Source organism: Myotis nattereri (genome assembly GCF_964212035.1).
Source record: "Myotis nattereri genome assembly, chromosome: 13".
Taxonomy (NCBI): Eukaryota; Metazoa; Chordata; class Mammalia; order Chiroptera; family Vespertilionidae; genus Myotis; species Myotis nattereri.
In genome coordinates, this window is record NC_138088.1 from 34,894,608 (window position 1) to 34,918,102 (window position 23,495).

Here is a 23,495-nt window from a genome sequence, read left to right on the forward strand (position 1 = left end):
TTGATAATTGTAATAATATCCAGATGATGTCATAATAGTTTGCATTACCCATGGGGACAAAGTGGGGGTGGGGTGGGGAAGAGGATAAAGTATTTCATGGTGGGGGCAGATTATGGATAAATCTCAAGATGGAATTCCTAATAGGAGGTATAGGTGGGATTTTCTTTTAAAACCCCATTTTTGCCTGACTCCAGTGGAGTTCATAGTCAAATCCATCTGCATCACGGTGTGTACACTGCAGTCTTAAAAGGCACCCATTCCTGTCCACTTTGGCTAAATGAATGGTGGAGCTAAGTGAGAGTCTGGGTGGTTCTGGGCCAAGAAGGGGACTTGCTGGGTTTCCGATGAGAAAGTCGCACCCTTTCATTTGACTCTCGCTCTAGGGCAACCGCAGGGACCTGCCTCCACCTGCGAGCTTTTTCTGCAGAATGCGGGAGGCCGCAGTCGCGGAAGAGGGGGCGGGGCAGAGGCGGAGGCGGCACCCAGGGGCCGGGGCAGGGGAGGCCGGGACCATCGCAGCGACAATTTCTTTTCCTGTTGCAGGGGCGGCTGCAGCAGGCTCGGATCGGCCCTGCCTGCGCGTGGCTTTGCTAGGTCTCTGATCGCCCCCGGTGCTGCGGGGCCCCCGGCAGCGAAGGGGAGGAGGAAGAGGGGAACAACGCACGCAGCCAGAGCGAGGGAAACTAACAAAGCTCCATCGAGAGGTCCACAGAGAGGGGTGGACGCACGGCCGAGGCCATGGGGCTGGCGCCTCCACGCCGGGGGCCATAGCGCCGGGCTGCAGTGCCTTCTAGCAAAAGCCAGCGCGGCCGGGACTGCGGCGGCCAGACGGATGCCAAGGCCACACGACAGGCGCGGGGGCAGCCGCTGCAGTCGCCGCCCCACGCGGGCTCCGGACATCCAGGGCTGCTGGTGAGTAGGCGCGCGCGCTGTCAGCGTGAGTGTGAGTGCGCCCCGGCACGAGCGAGGGTACCCGTCGGTCCGTGTCCACGGTGGCCTGGCGCGCCCCTGTCCCTCTTCCGATGGCGGCGTCGGGTCTGGGGTTTGTTCCGCGGGAAGAAAATGTTTTTTGCTGCTTCTTCACTTCCTTCCAAGTGCCCCGATCGTCCGCCTGCGTCTGCGCTGCTTCTGTGCGCCCCCAGCCGGCTCCTGGGGGTTCCTTTCACCTTGATGGGGAAGGCAGGAAGCTGTGGCTCTGGGTGGCAGGGCGGGACTCTGCCAGTGACCTACAAGCGTGTTTCTGGTTCCGACTTGGAGACGGTGTCGTCATTGAAAGAGATCACCGCGCTGTCTTTGGGGGTGCGTGGTGTGGAGAGGGGAGGGCGAGGGTTGGGAACGCAGACCTTTGCCCCAGCAGGACATGTGACGTGCCTCTAGATGGCGTTTACTTTTATGGTGTTTATTAGCATAAACTGTCTTAAGACATTAAGTAATTCATGAGTAATTTACATCTTAACTGAATATCTTCAATGAAATGCACAAAGAAGTATAATGTCACTGGAACATAATTTTCCAGAACTCTCTAAAACAACAACCCACGCTGCTGATAGCCAAGAGCCTAGGGTGAAATTAAAAATACTACAAAACCTATATAATTTTATTAACCAATGCCACCCCAATAAATTTAATTTAAAAAAATTAAAAATTGCATACGTCATAAGTAATTCCAGAAACAGAAGTTGATCTAAAGTAGAGGATGGGAGGGGGAGGATCTTAAGTGTTTGAGTGCCTTGGGGATAGGATGGCTTTCTGGAAATCAGGTGGTTAAGAAAACAGACATCTTTCCAACTAAGCTCCCCTGATCACAGTGATTGACAAGCATCCTGTTAGTCACTAAGAAGAAAATGAAGCCCTAGGTTTTAGGGAGTTTCTGAAATTATAATGAATATGAGTAAGATGCTGATTTATGATTTCATGCTCAAGGCCCTGTCAATGGTAATAAATACAGCAGATTTGTTCCAGCAGATAAATTACACCAGAATTTTTTTTTAAAGATTTTTTTATTGATTTTTGGAGAGGAAGGAAGAGTGAGGGAGAGGAAAAACACGCATGTGAGAGCAGATCATTGATCGGCCGCCTCCTGCATGCCCTCCACTGGGTTTCTAGCCCGAAACCCCAACTTGTGCCCTGACCAGGAATCAAATCATCAACTTTTTGATGCAACAGACAACACCCAACCAACCAAGCCACGCTGGCCAGGGCTATACCTGACATTTTGACTTCTGTGTGGAGTTTTTATTCATAGTTTTCTATGATGGCTTTATAGAGATTAAGCCACTGGGTTTTATTTTTCCCCAGACCTTGTTTCAATGGACAGTCTTATTTATGTTTGTGGAATGGATGCTCAATTAAATTTCAAAAATGTACTCTATAACTGTATTATAGTAGCATTTCGTAGCTATATATGTCAAATTTTTTTTTAAAAATTCAAGTTAATGCCTTTGAGAAATAGACTCCTCCTGTTTACTACTGGCCCCATTACAGCTTCTTTATTCGAAGCCATGAAATGTTACTGGAATCTACCTGGAAAATGAACTGGCTGCCTCTTTTCAGTTCAAGCATATATCCAGCACATTGTGGGCCACTAGGGAATCTAACTGGAATTTATGTATCAGTTGATTCTTGGGAATTTTAAAAAGAAACTTTTTTTTGTCTTGTTTTGTTTGCTTGTTTTAAATAAAACAAGCAACATTTAAATGATCATACAGATGATCCTAGTCTTTTACCCATATTGTGGTCTTGAGGGCCAGTTTCTTGCCTACTTTTGCCTTGTTTCATAGGACTGATTGCCAGTGTGAGGCTTAGAGAGAGACACTGAGGGGAGCAGTATTCCCGAGGAGATTTGCTCCTGGAGAGGAGAATGTCTCTGGGTTGGCTCCTGAGAAGGACTGATAAAAATAGTTAAAGAACTGTTAGTAATAGTCACTTTTTTTTTTTTTTTTTTTTTTTTTTTAGCACCTAGGCCTTAACTAAACCAGTTTGATCATATTCCTCCTTCAAGGACTCTTCCCAGTCCTACTTACAGCATCAATCCAGGGAGTGAGGTTGCTTTTCACAGAGAAGAAAAGTCTGGTAATTCTTGCTCAACATATGAGGGGTAGAAGAAACATGTAGATGCTACCCAGGAAATGCCAGGTGCCTTCCCGGAGGATACATTTACAAATTAGAGACATTCTAATCCGCTGGATTTGGGATTCTGTCTAAAGCTAGCATTTTTTCTCAACCCTGTGAAAGATTTATAAGTAACTTCAAATGACACCACAAAAAAATGACTCATAGTCATCCCTGAAAATATTAGAGTCAGCTTTCTGTCCCTTCCGGCTAACGGATCACAGATGCTCAATAAATGTTTGTTAAATGAAAAACAAGTCTGGAATGTCTTTACTTCCCAACTTAACTAGTTCACATCTAGTATTGATTGTTTTTAGCCATAACTTTATAGGAACCTTTCATCAAATTGAAGCTCATGCATATATTCAACTAAGATCAACTTCCTCCATCAAGGAACAATAACAATCCCTTCGAGATAAAACAAACAAACAGACAACAAGTATTGTATTGGCACCTGTTGACTTGCTCACTCCATGAACATGTGAATTGTCCAGCGAGATGTGTGAGCTTACATTAAAAAAAATCCTGAGTTGACATCAGGATGTTCAGCCCAGGAATAATCTGGATGTGCCTTTTGTCACAGATTATTTGCATTTCTAAGCAAATCACATGAGTTTCTAGTACAATCCAGCATCTCCTCATGCTAAATGGAAAAGCCAATGAAACCTTTGGCAAATGGCTAAATGTTCACAGCACATGGCATTTGATTTTCTTTCTAAATTTTAATTTCATCCATGTTGTGTTTGTCCATTGATTTGGCTGGCTTAGAAACTAATTCAGACTGGCGGTTACTTAGTAACTTGCGTTTATTAAAAGCAGCTCCTTTATATAAGCGCAGTAATTCATGTTTTAATTGCTCTAGTTAGCCTTTTAAAGTCCTCTTGGAAATGATTGCATTGTATGATCTTGGATATTAAGAGTGCTATGCTTTTTTTTTTTTTTTTTTTAATAGTTCTAACTTTCCATTCCAAGTCATTAGAAATTTAGCCTATGATTCATGTTTTAATTTCAGGACTAAAGATTATTAGAAAGCTGTCTGAAGTTTGCCTGGATATTAACATGATCATGCATATTAATAATGCACATTTTCTGTCTGGCATTCTTCTGTCCATGTCCTCCAATCAAGCTTGTTTTATTCTGAACAAAAATTAAATGAGACCCTTAAACATTTAATTTTTTTTCTAATAGGCTATGTCCAAAATAAGTACAATAAAAAATTGCTATCACTGTGTTGAAGTAATACAAATACTGATATCCTCTGCATAATGAAACATGGCCATTCTTATCAGGTATTTACTTGATTAGTAGGAACTTGAACAAGGGTTAAAGGCCTGTTCCTTTCATGCCGTACTAAGGCCTGTGAAAGCCAGGGAGTGGAATTTTGATTAGATAAGGTGGCCAATTCAAGGGAGGTTCCTGGAAAGGATTAAGTGATGAAAGCATCTTTTCGAAGAATATTTTGGCCATTGGGTGGGGAGTGGATTAGTGGAAAGAGGGAGTGGAGGTGTTAATCTGGTGTCAGATAATGATAGCCGCACTTTTCATCCAAAGGCTGCAATGGAGAAACAAAAACTCAAGACAGTCAGACATCAGAAGTCTTTGTTTTATGTGCAAGAGGGATTGTAAACCTGTGGCACAAGGGTCATCATTCACATATTCCATATTCATGGAACATCACCCACATTCTTTTTGACTGAGCCCTAGTGTAACCTCAGAATCTTGCAAACATTTGACAGATATTTAGTAATAAATATTAGTTCCTGAGCATGTGTTATATGCCAGACACTGTGCAAAGGCTTAACACATTATCTTAAGGGTGATGGCAGAGTTAGGAACATGAATTCTCTTTGCCATTTACTAGTTGTGTGTCCTTGGGCAAGTTACTAACTTCTCTGAGCCTCAGTTTCCTCATCTTTTAACAGGGATATTAATTTTCCTCTCATAAGACCTGGGGGAGGGTTAAATGAATAAATAGGTATAAATGAAAAGTGATTAGAAGTGTCTGGCAAAAAGTTGTGCTGTATGTGTTTGTTGTTGTTATTTATTAATTCATAAAACAACTTTAAAAATTGAGGTACAGAGAGATTCTTGTATAAAGTTTTTGCTTTAGTTGTATTTAGTATTTTGTAAGTGGTATTTCTCATTAAGTGCTTTATTAAGAAGTGTTTCAATTTGTATTTTTACATTTGCTTTAAAAATTGTTTATTTTTTTTTTTGCCTAAGAGTTGACATATGCAATACATATTTATTTGTAACATCTCTCCTTATACCCAGTGATTCTGAGCTGGAAGAAAGGAGGTATGTCTTCCTAATATAGTGTATAGCATATAGCTTATCCTATATAATAAAAACGTAATATGCTAAGTGTCTGACCATTTGACCTTTCAACCAGTCACTATGACGTGCACTGACCACCAGGGGGCAGGTGCTCTGACCGGTAGGTTGGCTTGCTGCTGGGGTCCAGCCATATGTGGAATCTAATGAACATTGGGACTGGGTGAGATGGGCAGGACACGCCCTGGAGCCCTCCTGCGGTCCCTCCCAGACCCCGATTGTGCACTGGTTTGGTCCCTTGGCCTGGCCTGTGCCCTCTCACAGTTCGGGACCCCTCAGGGGATGTCAGAGAGCCAGTTTCGCCCTGATCCCTGCAGGTCAGGCTAAGGTTCCCCACCGGTGCATGAATCTGTGCACTGGGCCTCTAGTATTATATATTATATAAATAATGTGCAATGTAATATTATGTAATTATATAATATATATTATATATGTCATATGAAGATGTTATATGCATTATATTAGGTATGTATTATACTAGTATACTTATATATACATTCTCTATGTATACATGGTATAATGTATACATTATAATTTATATATAATATGTAGTGCATTATATTAGGGAGACATTTATGTTATATATAATGAACAATTAGGTATAAGGAGAAATGTTACCAATGAGAATGTGTACATTAAATTATTGGGCAGGTATCAGTATTCTGAAAAACTTCTGTGCCATCCACCTCTCTCCATACTCCTAGAATCGTATATATCTCTCATTCATGACTGACAGTGGAGTTATGATGACATTTTATAACTGTTTTTATTCAGAATATTTTATAGATTAACCACAGAGTAAATTTTAGCTGTTCTTTGACTTGTTGAAGTAATTACGTCTTAGTTATAAAAGGCCAGATTTTAATTATAGGTGGGAAGGCTGCTATAGCAACCAATAATACAAAATTCTTAATTTCCTTAATGCTGCTTTAGGATGCAATATGCCATCACCAGTTTTAATATTTTAACATTATATTAGTCCTTATATAATTTCTTGTTCTTATAACTAACTTTCAGAAATGTGTAACTAGTATTGTTTTTTTCTAAGGAAGCAAAAAATTTTCTTGGTTTTGTGTAAAGTTTGTGGGTAAAACATGACTATTTAGTTGAAGAAAAATGTTCAGCTCTCTTTAAAAATATGGTGTGCATCCTTTGTTCCTTTGTTTTACCTTTTTTTTTGTAAATTACATGTCATTATTTAACTAAAGTTCAATTCCTTGTCAAGGAACTGTTTTTAAATTTAGTGAGTTTATCCACTCCTCTACTGATAGGCACTTGGGCTGTTTCTAGATCTTAGCTATTATAAATAGCGTTGCTATGAACATAGAGGTGCATATATTCTTTCTGATAGATGAGTGGATAAAAAAGTTATGCCATGTTTACACAATGGAATACCACACCACCATAAAAAAAAAAGAAGGATCTCTTACCTTTTTTTTTCATGTTTTTTTTTTTTAAATTTAATTTTGTTTTATTTCTTAAAGTATTACAAAGAGTATTACACATGTCTCCTTTTTTCTCCCCCTTGACATTCCCCCGGCCTCCCCTACCCTCCAGTGTCTTGTGTGCATTGGTTATTCTTATATGCATGCATACAAGTCCTTCGGTTGATCTCTTAAACCCCCCCTCCCCCCCGCCAACCCTCCCCAGGCTTCCCACTGTAGTTTGACAGTCTGTTCAATACTGCTCTGCCTTTGTATCTATTTTTGTTCATCAGTTTATAATGGTCTTTATTATCCATAAATGAGTGAGATCATGTGGTATTTTTCTTGGCTTCCCAGGGGCCGTCGCAGCCTCACAGGGGCCGTCGCAGCCTCGCAGGAACCGTCTCAGCCTCACAGGGGCTGTCCCAGCCTCACAGGGGCCGTCCCAGCCTCACAGGGGCCGTCTCAGCCTCACAGGGGCCGTCCCAACCTCACCGGGGCCGTCTCAACCTCACTGGGGCTGTTTCAACCTCACCGGGGCCGTTTCAACCTCACCAGGGGCGTCTCAGCCTCACAGGGGCCATCTCAGCCTCACCGGGGCCATCTCAGCCTCAATGGGGCCTTCTCAGCAACACGAAGTTTGGCATTCTATCTTTTGTTGGGCAGCTCCTTGCTGGACAAAATCTCCAGGTGTTCTTGCTGGCTGAATTTCTGGTATGCTTGCTTGGGTTTTGTTTTCTACTAAGTGCACAGACTGCTTGTCTGCCTTCTCCCGACGTCCCATGTGATACTGGATCTGGTGGACCTGTTTGCTGGTACTGCGGTTCCATGTTGCCGGCCCAGCAGGCTCCCGTTCCGGCTTCCTCCGAACCTGATTCTGCTTCTTGAGTGTGTCCCTTATGGGTGCGAGGAGTTGAAATCTGCAGTTTGTTGGGTTAAGCTGCAAAAGCGCATGTGGTTCCTTTTGTGCCACTGGCACAGCTTGGGTGGTGATGTAAATTGAGTAGGGCAGGGTCTCAGGGAATCACCAGGGCAGAGCAAACAGCAATGGCGTCTCTGCGACTCCTCGCCTCTCCACGACTCCGCGTCTCAGCGTCCCTGAGTGCCGGCGAGCAGCTCAGCAAGAAAGCCACTCTCGCTTTCTGACCCACTGCAAGGCCATCCTGCCTCTCCCAGTAGGGGTCTGGGACCTCAGAATCCCGCCCTAAACAAGCTCATTGGATTCGAGAGTTTGTAACCCCTTTCGATTGAAAAAAAATGTGCATCCAGTTGCAGCCCGCCTGGCGCGCGACTCCGTACCTCTGTTCTTGGTGCCTCTGCATATCCTACTCAGTCTCAATGCTCTTCTTTCTTTCCTTCCAGTTGTAGAACTTCCACTGGGCCAGCTTTCTTATGGCTCTGAATGATAGCTGTTTTGTCTTATAGTTGATATTTTCAATGTTGTTGTGGGAGGCAGCACGCACAGGTCTGTACCTTACACCGCCATCTTGGTTCTCCGATCTCTTACCTTTTAACACAGCATGGAGCGACCTGGAGAGTATTATGCTAAGAAAAATAAGCCAGTCAGAGAAAGACAAGTGTCAGATGATCTCACTCATATGTGAAATATAATGAACAAAATAAACTGATGACAAAATAGAAACAGAGACATAGAAGCATGGAACAGAGTGACCAATCTCAGAGGGAAGGTAGGGAGGGGTTGGGTGGGAAGAGATTAACCAAAGAACTTATATGCATATATGCATAACCCATGGACACAGACAATAGTGTAGTGAAGGCCTGGAAGCGGGGAGGGGTGGGGACAGGGTGGATGGTCAGTGGGGAAGGAAAAGGGGACATATGTAATACTTTCACCAACAAAGATAAACTTCAAAAAATTTAGTGAGTTTAAACTTGATTAAGAATGATAGAATTTGAGTTTTGGTGAATTTGGTGTTTTGTTCTTTAAACTTCTGCTATACTTATGTTTCATTGGCATCATAGTGACTGAACCACAAATTCAGTAAGAGTTCATCTAAGAACTAACTGTCCAGGGACCCATCACAACTTACTAGTATTCATTCTGATTGTTTGATTTGATGACTGTCTGGGAGAATTTGGAAACAGGAAGCCAGTGATGACTCATGTTGAACCCTCCTTGGCTCGGGTGAACACTGCCTGCCTGTTTTGCCTTTTTCTGGGTTCAGAGAGAAACTCCAGTGTGGGTCCCTTTTGAGAGTGTTTACATTTCAAACTCGAATTACATTTCAAACTCGAATGGCTGGGCAATTGTGCGCCTTTTAATTAAAGGTGGAAGGAAGACTACAATCAGTAATGCTGATCTTGGTTAAATTCAGCTCAGCTAAGGACCAGGTGAGTGTGTTTTTCCTGTTGCTGGAGCCATAGTTTTTAATCCTGGAAATAAGCATTTCAACCATTGAGCAGAGCCCTTTCTGCTTCAGTCTTCTGGTGGATGGACTCTAGCTCTTTCCCAGTCTGTTTTGTCCTTGCAACGTTGGTTTGTAAACTGTCCCACAAGATAAGTTTTCTTTAAGAGGAGGAACGAATGAAAAGAGAGGCCTGGATTAAGTCCTGCATATGTTTCTGATTTTGTTCTGTGGGGCAGAGAAACTGGAAACTGAATCAATATAGTATGTTAAGAAAAATAAATAAGAAGATGCAAATCAGTTGGAATTGTTAGTGGGTATGGAACTTTATTTTCTCAATTAAGAAATAATTCAATAGATTAAAATGTAGGATTTGAAAGAAATGTAAATGACCATCACCCTGTTATGACATAAAGGTTATTTTTCTTTGGCAAATATAATGTTATTGAAAACCTTAGAAAGGTAACTAGGGCAGTGCTTCTCAGACGGGTCCCCCCGCCCCCCGAAAATAAAACAAAATGTCTTCCATCCCACCCCCATAGATTATTGAGTAAATTTGGGTGGGGCCTGGGAGCCTTCATTTTGACCACCTTCTTGAGGGATTTTGATACAGGTGGTCACTTAAACCACACTGAAAAAAAACCTACATAAAAGCTAAATCTAATTTTATATTCAGATTTGTGCTTCTTTTGTTACCCTTTCTGCATTTTACCTCCTGATTTCCATAGACATTTTCATGGCATAACATACACATCAAGGCTGCCTTGGAGTTTTCATAATGGCACTCTATACTTGTTTCATTTTCTTAATAACACCTGTTTTTTGATGGACAGATTCAGAAAACCACAGGGCTGGTGGGAGTTTTTAGACAGAATGGCAGATGTCAGGATAGGGCATAAAGTGTTTGATCAAAAAAGGAAGTAGGGGAAGACATATTTTGGGGGACAGTGGAAAATGAAATCTAGTAATGCGCAAGAAAAGGGGTCAGATCTCTGGCCCCGAGGGGCTGGTGAGTGTGTTTAGACCTCTTTCTGTAGGCACTTGGTTACCAGAGTGCATTTTGGAACAGAGAGCTAACCTGATGAAATAAGCATTACATCGGAGCTAGGGACATACAGTACCCGGTCCAGATCACAGGATTAAGGGACACGTGGGCAAAGCCAACTGGTTTGTCATCATAAAGGCCAGAGGGAACTAGGGTGAGCAATTAGAGCCTCGAATTTGGCAGGACTGACTGTGAAGGGTTTATGCAGCAAGGTTCTCTGGCTGTGTGTCCCAGATCTGTAGCCAGTATATTTCTATTTCCAGCAACTGCATGTGTGGGTGTGACACTTAAGACCACCCAGCTCAGCCGACAGGCCAGACCAGCCCTTCTGGATTTAGCCCTTGAATAGCCGCTACAACTACAACTGCCTTAACAATATTGCAAAGCAAGGGGGACACAATGATTCTCAATTTAGATCAGAGAAACAGACTCAATAATTTATCAAAGTCACACATCTGGAAACACAGATGTGGCAGGGCTAGAGTTCAAATCTGGAGCTACCTACTCAAAACTTACAGGCTTAAAAAAGTGTAATTTGTCTGATTATGAAGTGAAACAGACTTGTAACAAATTGTTCAGAAGTGAACTAAATGTAAAATCCTTCATGATTCCATCTTTAAGAGAACAGCAGAGAAACATTCAGTATACATTGTTTGGACTATTTTCTTGCAAATGCCAATATACATTAAATGCATGTATATTAGAGTATTATAGGATAGAGTCATACTTTATATTATTCTACAACTTGCTTTTTTTCACTTAATGCTATAAGTTGAACAACTTTCTGATTCCGTGAGTATGGATGTAAGCCCGTTCTCATGGCTTCACCCTCTATAGAGATTCTTGTTTGTTTGTTTTTTAATCTTTATTGTTGAAAGTATTACATAGTTCCTCTCCCCCCCCCCCCCGCCCACTCTTCCCCATTAACCTCTTCTAGCCCGCTCCTGCCCTCTGCCCCTCCTCCCCAGGCCCTCACCATCCCACTGTCTGTGTCCACGGATTATGCATATATACATAAAAGTAGAGATTCTTTATTTTAAATAACCCCCTTCTGATGGCTATTTAATTTTATTTCCAAAATGTTAATATTTTTAAACCATGCTGGAGAGAGAGAGAGAGAGAGAGAGAGAGAGAGAGAGAGAGAGAGAGAATGAGAATTACTTGGGTAGGATAGTCAATGAAGAAAACTTAGAATTGGAATTGCTTCTTCAACAGGAATGCATATTTAAAAAATCCTTTTTCCCCCAGCCAGTGTAGCTCAGTGGTTGAAAATCAACCTGTGCACCAAGAGGTCACAGGTTTGATTCCCAGTCAGGGCACATGCCCGGGTTGCAGACTTGATCCCCAGTGGAGGCCATGCAGGAAGCAGCCAACTGATGTCTCTCTCTCTCTCTCTTTCCCTTCCTACCTCTCTAAATATCGATAAAAACATGTTTAAAAAGTTGCCCATATTTTGTCTTTGTAGCAGTTACCACCGTTTTAATGATATAATGGTGCAGATAATTGTTTAGTATATTTATACCTATCTGCCCCATCCCATACCTCTAGCAGAATGTATGTTTTATAAGATCAGATACTGTCTTTTTGCTCACCATTGTATCACTAGCTGCTAGCACAAACTAGGTGCTTAATAAGTTATTTTGGATAAAGACATGAATGAATGAATTTAGTTGGTAGTAATATTTGTGGGAAAGACATAGCAGCCTTGAAACTTAGTGAGTGAGAAATCAGTTGGATGTCCTGGTGGAAATGGATGGAGGACATTTGAAGACACAGTGCTGAAGTACAGGGCAAGCTTTACTTGAAACATGAAAAAAAAGGTATCTTACAGAATAAAGGTATGTTAAGAAGAAAGACAAAAGATTAATAGTTGAGATGCAGGGTGAGGTAAGTAGGAGGAAAAAGGAAATATGTCTACTTTTTGAAGCCAAGGCAAGAGTCTGTTCTAAAGTAGGGAATATTCAGCTGACTAATGCCAGGTATTTGGGAGTCATTTATAACTCTCTTAGAGAAATGTTTTCTGATAGAGTGAGTCTCAAGTTTTAATGTGCATAAAAGGTCTCCAGGGCTGCTTTATCTAGTTTCATCAATCTAGAGATTCATGGGATATCCTTCCCAGAATGTCTGACTTGCTGGGGCCTAGAAATCTGTTTCTTGTAATAACCACTCTCCTCTTCCACCAAGTAATTACAGGGTAGATCGCCTAGGAATCACTTGGAGGAAACTTAACATTAAAGTAGAGGGATGGAATCTGGGAGAAACCAAGATGGCGGCATAGGTAAACACCGGAGTTTGCTGCCTCGAACAACCACTTCAAAAATACAACTAAAAGATGGAACAGACATCATCCAGAACCACAGGAAGGCTGGCTGAGTGGAAATTCTACAACTAGAAGGAAAGAGAAAAACATATCGAGACTCAGAGGAGGCGCAGTACGGAAGTAAAATACAAAGGTGCGGAGGTGCATGCGGAGTGGGCTGGCGGCTGAGGGCACGGTTGTTGTTTTCAATCGGGAGGGAGTCTCAGGCTCTGAGCTCCAGTTCCGGGAGAGTCTCTAGGGACCCAGACTCATACGGGAGAAGTGGGACTGTCTGGCATCGGTCGGAACTCTAGGGCAGCTTTCTCTCCCAGGGGCTTACAGCAATTACCAGGACACTGAGAAGCAGAGCCTCTGAGGGCAAGACTGAGAGCAGCCATAACTGCTAGCCCCACCCTGTTGATCCCGGGGGACCTGCCCTGCCCAAGCCCTGCAGGGAGGCTTTTGCTGGATAGCCTCAGGCAAAGGCTAGATTAGCACCTCCCTAGAGATCCAGGAGCCAGGAAACCCAGAGGTCAGAGTGGGACCATCCAGTTTGCAGCTCCGTGGAACCATAAAGGACACACTCAGGGGGCAGACTCAGTGAGCACCAAAGCCCCAGTGAAGCAAGTCTTGCCCCAGAGGGGTGTCTCCAGCACAGAAGTTCTCCCACTGCTGATTCTCACAGCCAATTGGCCTGGAGATCAGTTTCTCCCAGTGATAACTACAACAATCAAGGCTTAACTACAACAAGACTGTGCACAAAGCCCACAGGGGGGGTGCACCAAGAGTGTCCTCTTCAGGTAATTGGGGAGGCTGAACCACTGGGCCCTAGAGGACACTCAGCACAGAAAACCATTTTATAAACACAGGGAAGCATAAAAAGTGCAGAGACAAAGAAAAAGGACAAAAATGACAGAAATGGAGGAAAGCAAACTACTCGATATAGAGTTCAAAACCACACTTTTAAGGTTTTTCAAGAATTTTCTAGAAACTGCCGATAAACTTAATGAGATCTACAAGAAATCTAATGAGACCCTCGAGGTTGTGATAAAGGACCAACTAGAAATTAAGCATACACTGACTGAAATAAAGAATATTATACAGACTCCCAACAGCAGACTAGAGGATTGCAAGAATCAACTCAACAATTTGAAATACGAAGAAGCAAAAAACACCCAACCAGAAAAGCAAAATGAAAAAAGAATCCAAAAATACGAAGATAGTGTAAGGAGCCTCTGGGACAGTTTCAAGCGTACTAATATCCGAATTATAGGGGTGCCAGAAGAAGAGAGAGAGCAAGATATTGAAAACCTATTTGAAGAAATAATGACAGAAAACTTCCCCTACCTGGTGAAAGAAATAGACTTACAAGTCCAGGAAGCGCAGAGAACCCCAAACAAAAGGAATCCAAAGAGGACCACACCACGACACATCATAATTAAAATGCCAAGAGCAAAAGACAAAGAGAGAATCCTAAAAGCAGCAAGAGAAAGTCAGTTACCTACAAGGGAATACCCATACGAATATCAGCTGATTTCTCAACAGAAACTTTGCAGGCCAGAAGGGAGTGGCAAGAATATTCAAAGTGATGAATGCCAAGAACCTACAACCAAGATTACTTTATCCAGCCAAGCTATCATTCAGAATTGAAGGTCAGATAAAGAGCTTCACAGATAAGAAAAAGCTAAAGGACTTCATCACCACCAAACCAGTATTATATGAAATGCTGAAAGGTATCCTTTAAGAAGAGGAAGAAGAAGAAAAAGGTAAAGATACAAATTATGAACAACAAATACACATCTATCAACAAGTGAATCTGAAAATCAAGTGAATAATCTGATGAACAGAATGAACTGGTGATTATAATAGAATCAGGGGCATAGGAAGGGAATGGACTGTCTATTCTTGAGGGGGGAAAGGGGTGAGGGGGATGCGGGAAGAGACTGGACAAAATTCGTGCACCTATGGATGAGGACGGTGGATGGGGAGTGAGGGAGGAGGGTAGGGTGGGAACTGGGTGGAGAGGAGCTATGGGGGGAAAAAAGAGGAACAAATGTAATAATCTGAACAATAAAGATTTAATTAATAATAATAATAATAAAAGTCTCTACTCAGCTCCAGTCAATTGTTGCTTCTTCAGGGATGATGGGGCAGTGTTGAGAGAAATCCAACTTTCCAAGAAAAGCCAGAGATTCCCAGAGTTTCCACAGGCCATCTCACTTCCCCTGGATTCCTAGAACTGCAGGGACAAAAAGAAGGATGCTCTGTGCCTGGGAGATAGGTTGTGCAAGGTACTGCGCTGGCCAAACTTCTTGAAGTGGTCCCTGAAGTGATCCGCAATGACTCCTTATAGATAGGTGCCTTGCCCCCTGGTTCATCATCCTAGCCAAGTGCCACCCTGAGGAGAGTCCAGTAAAACAGTTCTGTTGAGCCAGGATGATGGTGACGAATCATCTAATCTAGACCAATTGAAACTGCACCAGTCACTTACTTTCTCTGGACTTTGAACTTTAAATACTGAGTTAATTGGTAGTGAGTGTGCAAGTGTCAGAGCAATGAAAAGAATTAGAATAAGGGTCAACAAATATCTGCTAGAGTGACAAAATAGAACCAGTGCCTGGCTCAGAGCAGCAGCAGCAGCAGCAGCAGCACCGTGACTGCCAAGGGTTTCTCTGGCCATTGTTACTCCCTCTGGTCTACAGCATGGGAAATATCTTTGCAAATCTCTTTAAGAGCCTTTTTGGCAAAAAAGAAATGCGCATTCTCATGGTGGGCCTGGACGCTGCGGGGAAGACCACCATCCTGTACAAACTGAAGCTGAATGAGGTCGTGCAAACCATGCCCACGATAGGTTTCAATGTGGAGACTTTGGAGTATAAGAACATCAGCTTCGTCGTGTGGGACGTAAACAGCCAGGACAAGATCCGGCCTCTGTGGAGCCGATACTGCAAAGACGGAGAAGGTCTCATCTTTGTGGTTGACAGCACTGACCAAGAACGCATGGACGAGGCCAGACAGGAGATAATGAGGATGATGACAGAGCTCGAGGATGTTGTCCTGCTAGTGCTTGCAAACAAGCAGGACCTCCCCAATGCCATGAGCGCAGCTGAGATCACAGACAAGCTGGGCCTGCACTCTCTGCACCACAGGAACTGGTACCTTCAGGCCACCTCTGCCATCACTGGGGCTGGGCTCTATGAGGGACTGGACTGGCTGGCCAATCAGTTCCAGAACCAGAACTGAGCCACACTCCTCTCTTCCCCCTCACTCCCTCCTTCACCCTCGCTTTCCTGTCCATTGGCAGATGTATCCCTGTGGTGTGAGTGCCGGAAGCTGTCCCCATGGTTGGTCTCTGTGCTTCATCATGCTGTGCATGTGTAGATGCAGCCTACACCCAGGTTTTTATTTAAATAATTCTTGTTTCTGGTACTCACATGCATTATGCAACGGAGGCAGCCAATCAGCCAATCCATATTTCTCTTTCTCCAAAAATCAATAAAAACATATATTTAAAAATAAATAAATAAAGTAGAGGGATGTCAGCTATGGGGAAGGAAAACAGGAAAGGGATGAGTAGTGAGCAAAGAGGAACAGCAGACCGCCACCTGCTGTTTAAGCATTTAGAAATGGATGACTGGAAGGCCATGGATGGACACAGACTGTTTTGCTTTTGTCCACCGCATTGAAGGGATTGTCTGGGGCATGACTGAGAATGTGAATGCAGCTGGTTCCTGGGGCATGTGGGACAGTTAGGATGCCTGCGGCTGGGGAACAGGGGAGGGGCACTAAATGAGAAGCGTTCCAGGAGAGCTTTTGCTTTTCAATAGTAGTGCTGTACTCAATTGACCTTGCTGAAGTACTGTCCTTAGAAAATGTATGAAAATTAAATAAAGTTCATTAATAATGCCTAAGGACTGACCTCATCTCTGAGCTTCAGGCAACTGGCAGGCAAGAAGATGATGTTATTTTAAAAATTTATTTCTGACTCATGCTTCATTGAATTAGATAACTTCTGGATAGCATTTTCTTAAAAGCAAAGTGCACTAAAAAGGAAAATATGTACATTAGAATTTTAGTGGCTTATGGGTGGCTTTTCTTTAGAATACATAATTTCCAGGAAATTTTAGTATTTCAACAACAGGATAACAAAGTGAACATGCTCCAATGGATTTATGATGGCAAAATAAGTGTGTACAAATCTGAATTTCTCCCTTACACCTAAAATTTATTTTCCAGTGTTTTCTTACGCATATTAATTAAATCATCTCATTAAGAAAATAGAATGGCATTGAGTATAAAAACATCAAAGTGACTGTTGATGTACTAACTGGATGTTTAAATCTTTCACGATGAACAGCCCAGGTCATTTTTTTCCCTAAAGCAGGTCCCCATCTGTCAGAGCATGACTCGGGCGATCCTCCTTTCTGGCTGTGTCATTTAAAGTGGGAGAATGACAGTTTACCTCCCTTTATCCAAATCAGGTTAGATCACTGCAGCCCACAGTCTACGTTATGACAACTTCCTTTGTTTATTTCCAGCGCGGTACATGGCATCAGGTAAGCACGAACTCTGACCCAGTGGGGTAAAGGAAGGCTGCTGGTTGGCCAATTAGAAATGAGACTCCAGGGGGTGGCATGAGATGTTTGGCCTCTCTCACCTGCTGATCCAGTTCACCACAGCCTTCAGGTTGACAGGGTGCCAGGGAGAAGGTGAGGCGTTTGGGCGAAGTCTCGCTGGCTCTCCTCTGGTGCTCAGTCTCTAGGGAGGTTGTGCCCTGCCTGCAAGTGTCTTCTCTGTATTCGGGAAATGTGGCTTTGGGTGTGAAAGTGGGTCAGGATTCTGAGTTTAGCCACCAAAAAGGTATTTAAAAAGAAAGGAAGAAAAAGAAAGTTAACGGAATCGAAGCTAAAAAGGTCACACCATACACACTGGGCGAGGCCAGATATTTTTCTTGCTGTTCTGTCCTGGCATTATTTGCTGCTGGTTTTTAGAGGCTGGACTGCCCAGCTGCTTCCACATTTCCTGCGGGGAAGTTGGGACATGGAGACATCAAACTGGGACCCTACATCAAGGGTGCTGCTGCTGGGCTGTACCACTGTGAGGGCGCAGGGAGAGTAAACTGCCATGAGCTCAGAGCTGTGAAATGGCACTTTGGAGGGGGCTCCTGCCCCTCGCAGGCCACTCACGGACCACACTCACTTTTGCCACATGCTCTCTGGGCCCCTTGGGGGACTGCTTAGTTGGTTCCAGGAGCTACTTGTTAGCTGAATCCATGGGACATAGAAGGGTTGTTCTTTGTGTGTTCACTGTGAATATATGGTTTGGATAATTCCTCTGGGCCTGGTTCCCCAAGGCCTTGTATGTCAGGATTAACAGGAAGCAGACATTCCCCTACTATTCTTTTTAATTTTTTAAAAAAATATATATTTATTGATTTCAGACAGGAAGGTAGAGGGAGAGAGAGAGAATCATTGATCGGCTGCTTCCTGCATGCCCCCAACTGGGGTTCGATCCTGAAATCCGGGCACGTGCCCTTGACCAGGAATTGAACCTGGGACCCTTCCGTCCACTGAGCCAAACCAGCTAGGGCAGGGGTCCTCAAACTTTTTAAACAGGGGGCCAGTTCACTGTCCCTCAGACCGTTGGAGGGCCGGACTATAGTTGAAAAAAAAACTATGAACAAATTCCTATGCACACTGCACATATCTTATTTTGAAGTAAAAAAACAAAATGGGAACAAATACAATATTTGTATTTGCATGTGGCCCGCGGGCCGTAGTTTGAGGACCCCTGAGCTAGGGCTTCCCTACTCCTCTTTAGAAGGATAGTTAAAGAGGAAAATGGTTGTGTCTTCAGAGGCTATACAGTGAGGCAAAGAGGCTAGAGAAGATAGGAAGTTCTAAAGCAAAGGAACTTAACTCTCAAGGGGTACATGACAGGTTAAATGTGTCCCAGGCTGTAGTTCAGATGTTATCACATCAGGAATGTGGGCTGTACTAGGGTGGGGAGTGGGGAGCAGGTCGACATTCAATCAAGCATTCCTGATGAATGTTTTCTATTTGCGTAAGCCACGCTGGAGTGATGAAGCAGGTGTGATGAGCCTGCGTGGGAATGAGGAAAGTGAGCTGCGAGGGTCTAGGAAGGATGACTAGCAAGTAGATACAGGGCCCACGTTCACACCCAGGCTGACTCGCTACGCTGCCTTTGTGCTCAGTGCCCCAGCGCACGTCAATCCACCACTGAGAAAAGAGAATTCATGTTTTATTCCTGCCTGACGTTGAGTGTTTTCCTCCTGCCTTTGGTATTCTCTGGGTGTCTTGTTTCTCCCTTACACCTGAAGTTTATTACACCATAGCTGCTGAAGTGTGAGGAGCTAGACAAGTCAGCTCTGCCAGCATCAGCTTGATCCACTGCTGTCCACCTCCCCGTCCCACCCAAGACACTGTCACCTCTCCCCACTGACATCCTGCTTCCTCCCTTGTCCCCATAGTCTATTCTCACCAGCACACCCACAGGTCTCTTTGAAAACAACAATGTCATTTACATCACACCTTTGCTCAATACCCTATAGCTCCCCATTTCACTCCAGGTACAGTGAAAGTCCGAATGTTGATCTGTAAGACCTCCTTACTTTCCTTGCCTCTCTGATTTCTTTTCCCACCATTCTCGTCTCTACTCTTTTTTCAAGAGGACATATTACCTTCTAACTTACTATGTAATTTATTTATTCAAAATGTTTATTGTTAACCTGTCTCTCCTGACCAGAATGTAGACTCCACAAGGGCAGAAATCTTTGCAAACTTTATCCATCCTCCACATACCTAGAACAATGCCTGGCACATCTGGACAATGAATGTTTGTTGAATGAATATATGATTGAAAACAACGAATCAACCTATATTGAGAGAATTAAGTGAGCTACCTATAAGCTTTTAAAGGCTGGTGCATTTGTGGGGGGAGGGCATATTTTAGCATGGATCTAGGACAAAATATTTACTAAGCTTCTATTACATGCCTGGGAATGTGATGGAAAGTATACTGTGGACTTTAAGGAAATTGCTTCTTCATTCATTGATTTAACGAATGTATATTGACCCCTTATTAAGTAGCAGTCACTGTTCTAAATGCAGGATAGAAGATAAATAATAACAATGAAATGTTCCAGGTACTAGGCACAGTGGTGCCAGATCCTCTGAGATATATATATATATATATATCACTTTTTTTAAAGAGAAGCTGAAATCTGAATTTTTGTATGAATTTCCCAATTTTTAAATTTTAATAACTAACTAAAAATCTAAGTTTACTGTAACAGCTAAATTAAACATTTATAATGACCAAATATTGCCTTTGGGACTGTAGCTTACATCTGTTATGTTTGAGGGATTATGTGATACAGATTCTAAAGAAGTGCAACTTCTGGTTGGATAAGTGGGATCTCCCAGGCTGGGCAGGTCTCAGGTGCGCTGTGGGAGGAAAGGAGGAAGTGAGGATATTTCTGCTTCTCCCTGTACCTGGGCCAAAGGTGTGGAGGGAGGCGGGACAGGCATAGTGCCGAGGCGGGAGGGATGAGGGAAGAGGTGTATTTCATTATCGGTATTGGCAATAGTCTCCCTGGGCTACACTGAATCATCCTGTCTAGGTTAAACTTAGTGCCTGTGTCAGGATACAGCTGCCTAAACAAAGACAAAGTACTAGACAGGATGGAAATTGGTCTCTGTCATCATGGTCTGCGTGCAAGCAAACTAGACCACTCCTCTTCTCTTCTTGCTTTGCCATGGCTCCTCCTGGTGACTGAGGATGGCTCACCTGTGTGGCAGTATTCCAGCCGGCAGGCAGGAAGGCCAAGGGCAATGGAGAGGCCATGTCCCTTCCTTTAAAGGGTAGGATCCAGACTTCTATTCATACCCCATTGGCCCGAACTAAGCTGACCTAACTCCAAGAAAGGCTGGAAATTGTCGGTTTTACCTGGGTGGCTTTGTAGCAGCTAAAAATTACATTTTTATATTAGAAAAAGAGAATGGGTATTGCAGAACAGGCAGCAGTGGGCTGCATTTGCTCCCATGGGCCTCAGGTTGTATGAGGTAAGGTATCTCTTACTGTACGCTCAGTTTTCTAATTATTTTAGCAGATCTCAGTAGCACAAATGGAAGGTGACACTTGACACTCATTTTTCCCTCTTTTAGATTCTTCTATGTGTCTGGTTAGATTGAAGGCCAGGGGCTCTATTTGGTTTTGCTTTGTGTGTTTGTGTGCATAGTTGATGTAGAGCAGCAGTTTTGGTATTGGGACCCCTTTGCCCTCTTAAAAATTACTAAGGACACTAAAAAGCTGTGTGGGTTACATCTATTTCTATTTGCCATATTAAAACAGACATTTATAGGCATATTCAAGTAAGCATTGCATGAACTTGAACCTCTGGAAATCCCACTATACAATTGTTAGAGGTTGATGGTAAAAAGCAAGTAATGTTTCAGTAATATTATGAAAATAACTAGAGGGCCGGTGCATGAAATTCGTGCATTAGTAGGGTCCCTAGGCCTGGTTGGCGATCAGGGCCAATCTGTGTGCTGACCAGCAGGGTCATCGGGGGCCCCCCGCTTGCTCCTGCCTTGGCTGACCTGGTGCCGCCTGCTCACCAGCCCACACTGCTACCACCAGTGGGGCATTTGGGACGGAGGGGGCCTGCTGACACCCACCTTGGCTGGCCTGGGGCAGCTCCTATTTTGAGCATCTGCCCGCTGTGTCAGTGTACATCATAGTGACCTGTCGTTCTACTGTTTGGTCGATTTGTATATTAGGCTTTTATTATATAGGATATTGACCATACATATACCCTTGAATAGGATCTTGGGGACCTTTTCTACATTTTAACAGCCACTGATCAAGAGAACCTGTTTATGTTGATTTTAGTAACTGTAACATATTACAACTGATAAGTGCTAGGAATGGAGTTAAAAAAAAAAAAAAGTAAAGGAGTTAAGGCAGGATCAGTGCCATGGAGTAGTTAATGGTGAATAATAGTAAGTTGACCAACCAATCTACAAACTTGTTTCATCTTAGATTTGGAGGAGTTGGACTCTCTATTTCTGAGTTGTACATAAGTTTATGTGTGGGAGTTAATGGTGTTTAAGATATATTGAATTAAACATTTCATACATTTAAAAGGTCATTAGAGAAGTGTGTTTGATTTTTGTGCATACTTACCATTGTTTTGGGTGACTTAGCCCTGAAGCTGTCTTTTCTCCCTTGCACATCCCACTGCCTACCATGGAAGTGTGAAGAGCTGTGTATTTGCATTTTCAGCCACTCTTGCAGCCAGGCTGCAGGCATGTGACCTAGGCCAATCAGATACCTCCTCTCAAACTTTGGAACAGAAACTAGTGCCATGAAGAACTGGAGGCAGCTCCCCATGTTTTCCGGGGCAGCAGCGGGTGTTGCTGGTGGAAGCTGCAGGCTCCCCAACCCGTCAGACAGGTGTTGCTGTGTGATGTGGGGTGATCTTCCTGGATATATAGCCTCCAAGCCTGGTTTCTCTGGTCTTCCTGGAAATTTTTTTTTAGAAATAATTTTTTATTTTCCAATGGTAGTAACCTACAATATTCTTCCTGGAAATTTGTGATCTTTCCATTATCCTCTGAATTCAGGAATCAGTGCTTTTACTTACAAGAATCCTGCTTGATACATTCTCAAATGCAGTGTCTCTGGAAGTATTGTTTGGAAACCTCCTGTGTCAAAACCACCTGGGCCACATCCTAACATGTAGTGCCTATTGGTGGGCTTAAAACTGATGGGTTCAGAACCTTGTGGGGGAGTTCCAGGAGACTGCATTTGTAAAAAGTCCTAGGTTTACAATGGGGAAAAGGGAAGACATATGTAATATTTTCTACAATAAAGATTTAAAAAGGAAAAACAAAATTAAAACAAGACCCAGGTTTATGTAATTTTTAGATAAAGTAAAATTTAAGAATCACTGGTTCTTATGTTTCCAACTTCTTAAATGATTTTTTTCTGTTTAAAGATCTGAGTAACCCCAGAAGGTTTCGCAAGACCCTAATCAATGACTAGTATTTCCTTGTTCCATTCTCTTCCCACCCAGCTCCAAATTCCCCAAAAGCCTCTTTGTTCTGTTTCTTTAATACTTGTAATGTCTTTTTTTTTTTTTTCATGGTTTATTTCTTCTCACTGAGAGGTGGTAATTCCCCAAATGGGATTGCCTACATTCAATGGTGCCTGAATTAATTTGGGTTTTAAACTACACTGTCACCATGACTCTCTCTCCAGGTTATTTCTATCTAGTGCATTTCTGCAACCTGCAAGCTTGGATCTACAGGGTCACTGGAGAGAAGGAAGGGGAAAGTTCTAGAATATGCCGTGTGACTTTCCTTGAAAGGTTTTTCAGCCATGGATGTAGGCCAAAAAATAACAGATGGGTTGAATGATCTACTTCTGAGATTTCTAGAATCACAGAATGTTATAACTTGAAAGAATGTGGCTTAACCCTCTAATTTCATAAATGAGGAACTGACGAGGAGGTGTGTGTCCATCACCACATCAGTGACTAGTGGCATAGACAGGCCCAAATACTTTTAGAAGAAGTAGGAAGTGGTGATGCAAAGCTTGATCTAAACTACCATAAAGAAGGAGGAGGCTCACATTTGAGTGATTTTTTTGAACTTGGGCATATTCACTTAACATCTCTGAGCCTCAGTTGCCTCAACTACAAAATAAAGATTCTATTAATAGTTAAGATTTATAAGATATTGGCTGTGTGCTAAGGACTATTCTAAACACTTTATATGTTAATTCATTTAATCCTCATCACAACTGCATGACAGAGGTACTATTGTTCACCCCATTTTTCAGATGAACAGAAAGGGTATTTAACTTAACCCGCAGTCACACAATTAGTGTAT

At 42.9% G+C, this 23,495-nt stretch overlaps 2 protein-coding genes across 4 annotated transcripts in view; both read left to right on the forward strand.

Moving 5' to 3' along the window:
* Nucleotides 1-446: 446 nt before the first annotated feature.
* Nucleotides 447-23,495, forward strand: part of STAMBPL1 (STAM binding protein like 1) — a 45,535-nt gene continuing 22,486 nt past the window's right edge. Inside the window, exon 1 of one of the 3 annotated variants that reach the window (XM_081104424.1) lies at nucleotides 447-912. The gene's annotated coding sequence lies outside the window, so the exon portion shown is untranslated. The remainder of the gene's footprint in view (nucleotides 913-23,495) is intronic. The other 2 variants (XM_081104426.1, XM_081104425.1) reach the window with 2 other exon arrangements.
* On the forward strand, nucleotides 15,247-15,822 carry LOC308529367 (ADP-ribosylation factor 1-like; the record flags this gene model as incomplete). Its single annotated transcript, XM_081105432.1, has 1 exon — nucleotides 15,247-15,822. The coding sequence occupies exon 1, from the start codon at nucleotides 15,283-15,285 to the stop codon at nucleotides 15,820-15,822; it is 540 nt and encodes a 179-aa protein (XP_080961558.1). The 5' UTR covers nucleotides 15,247-15,282.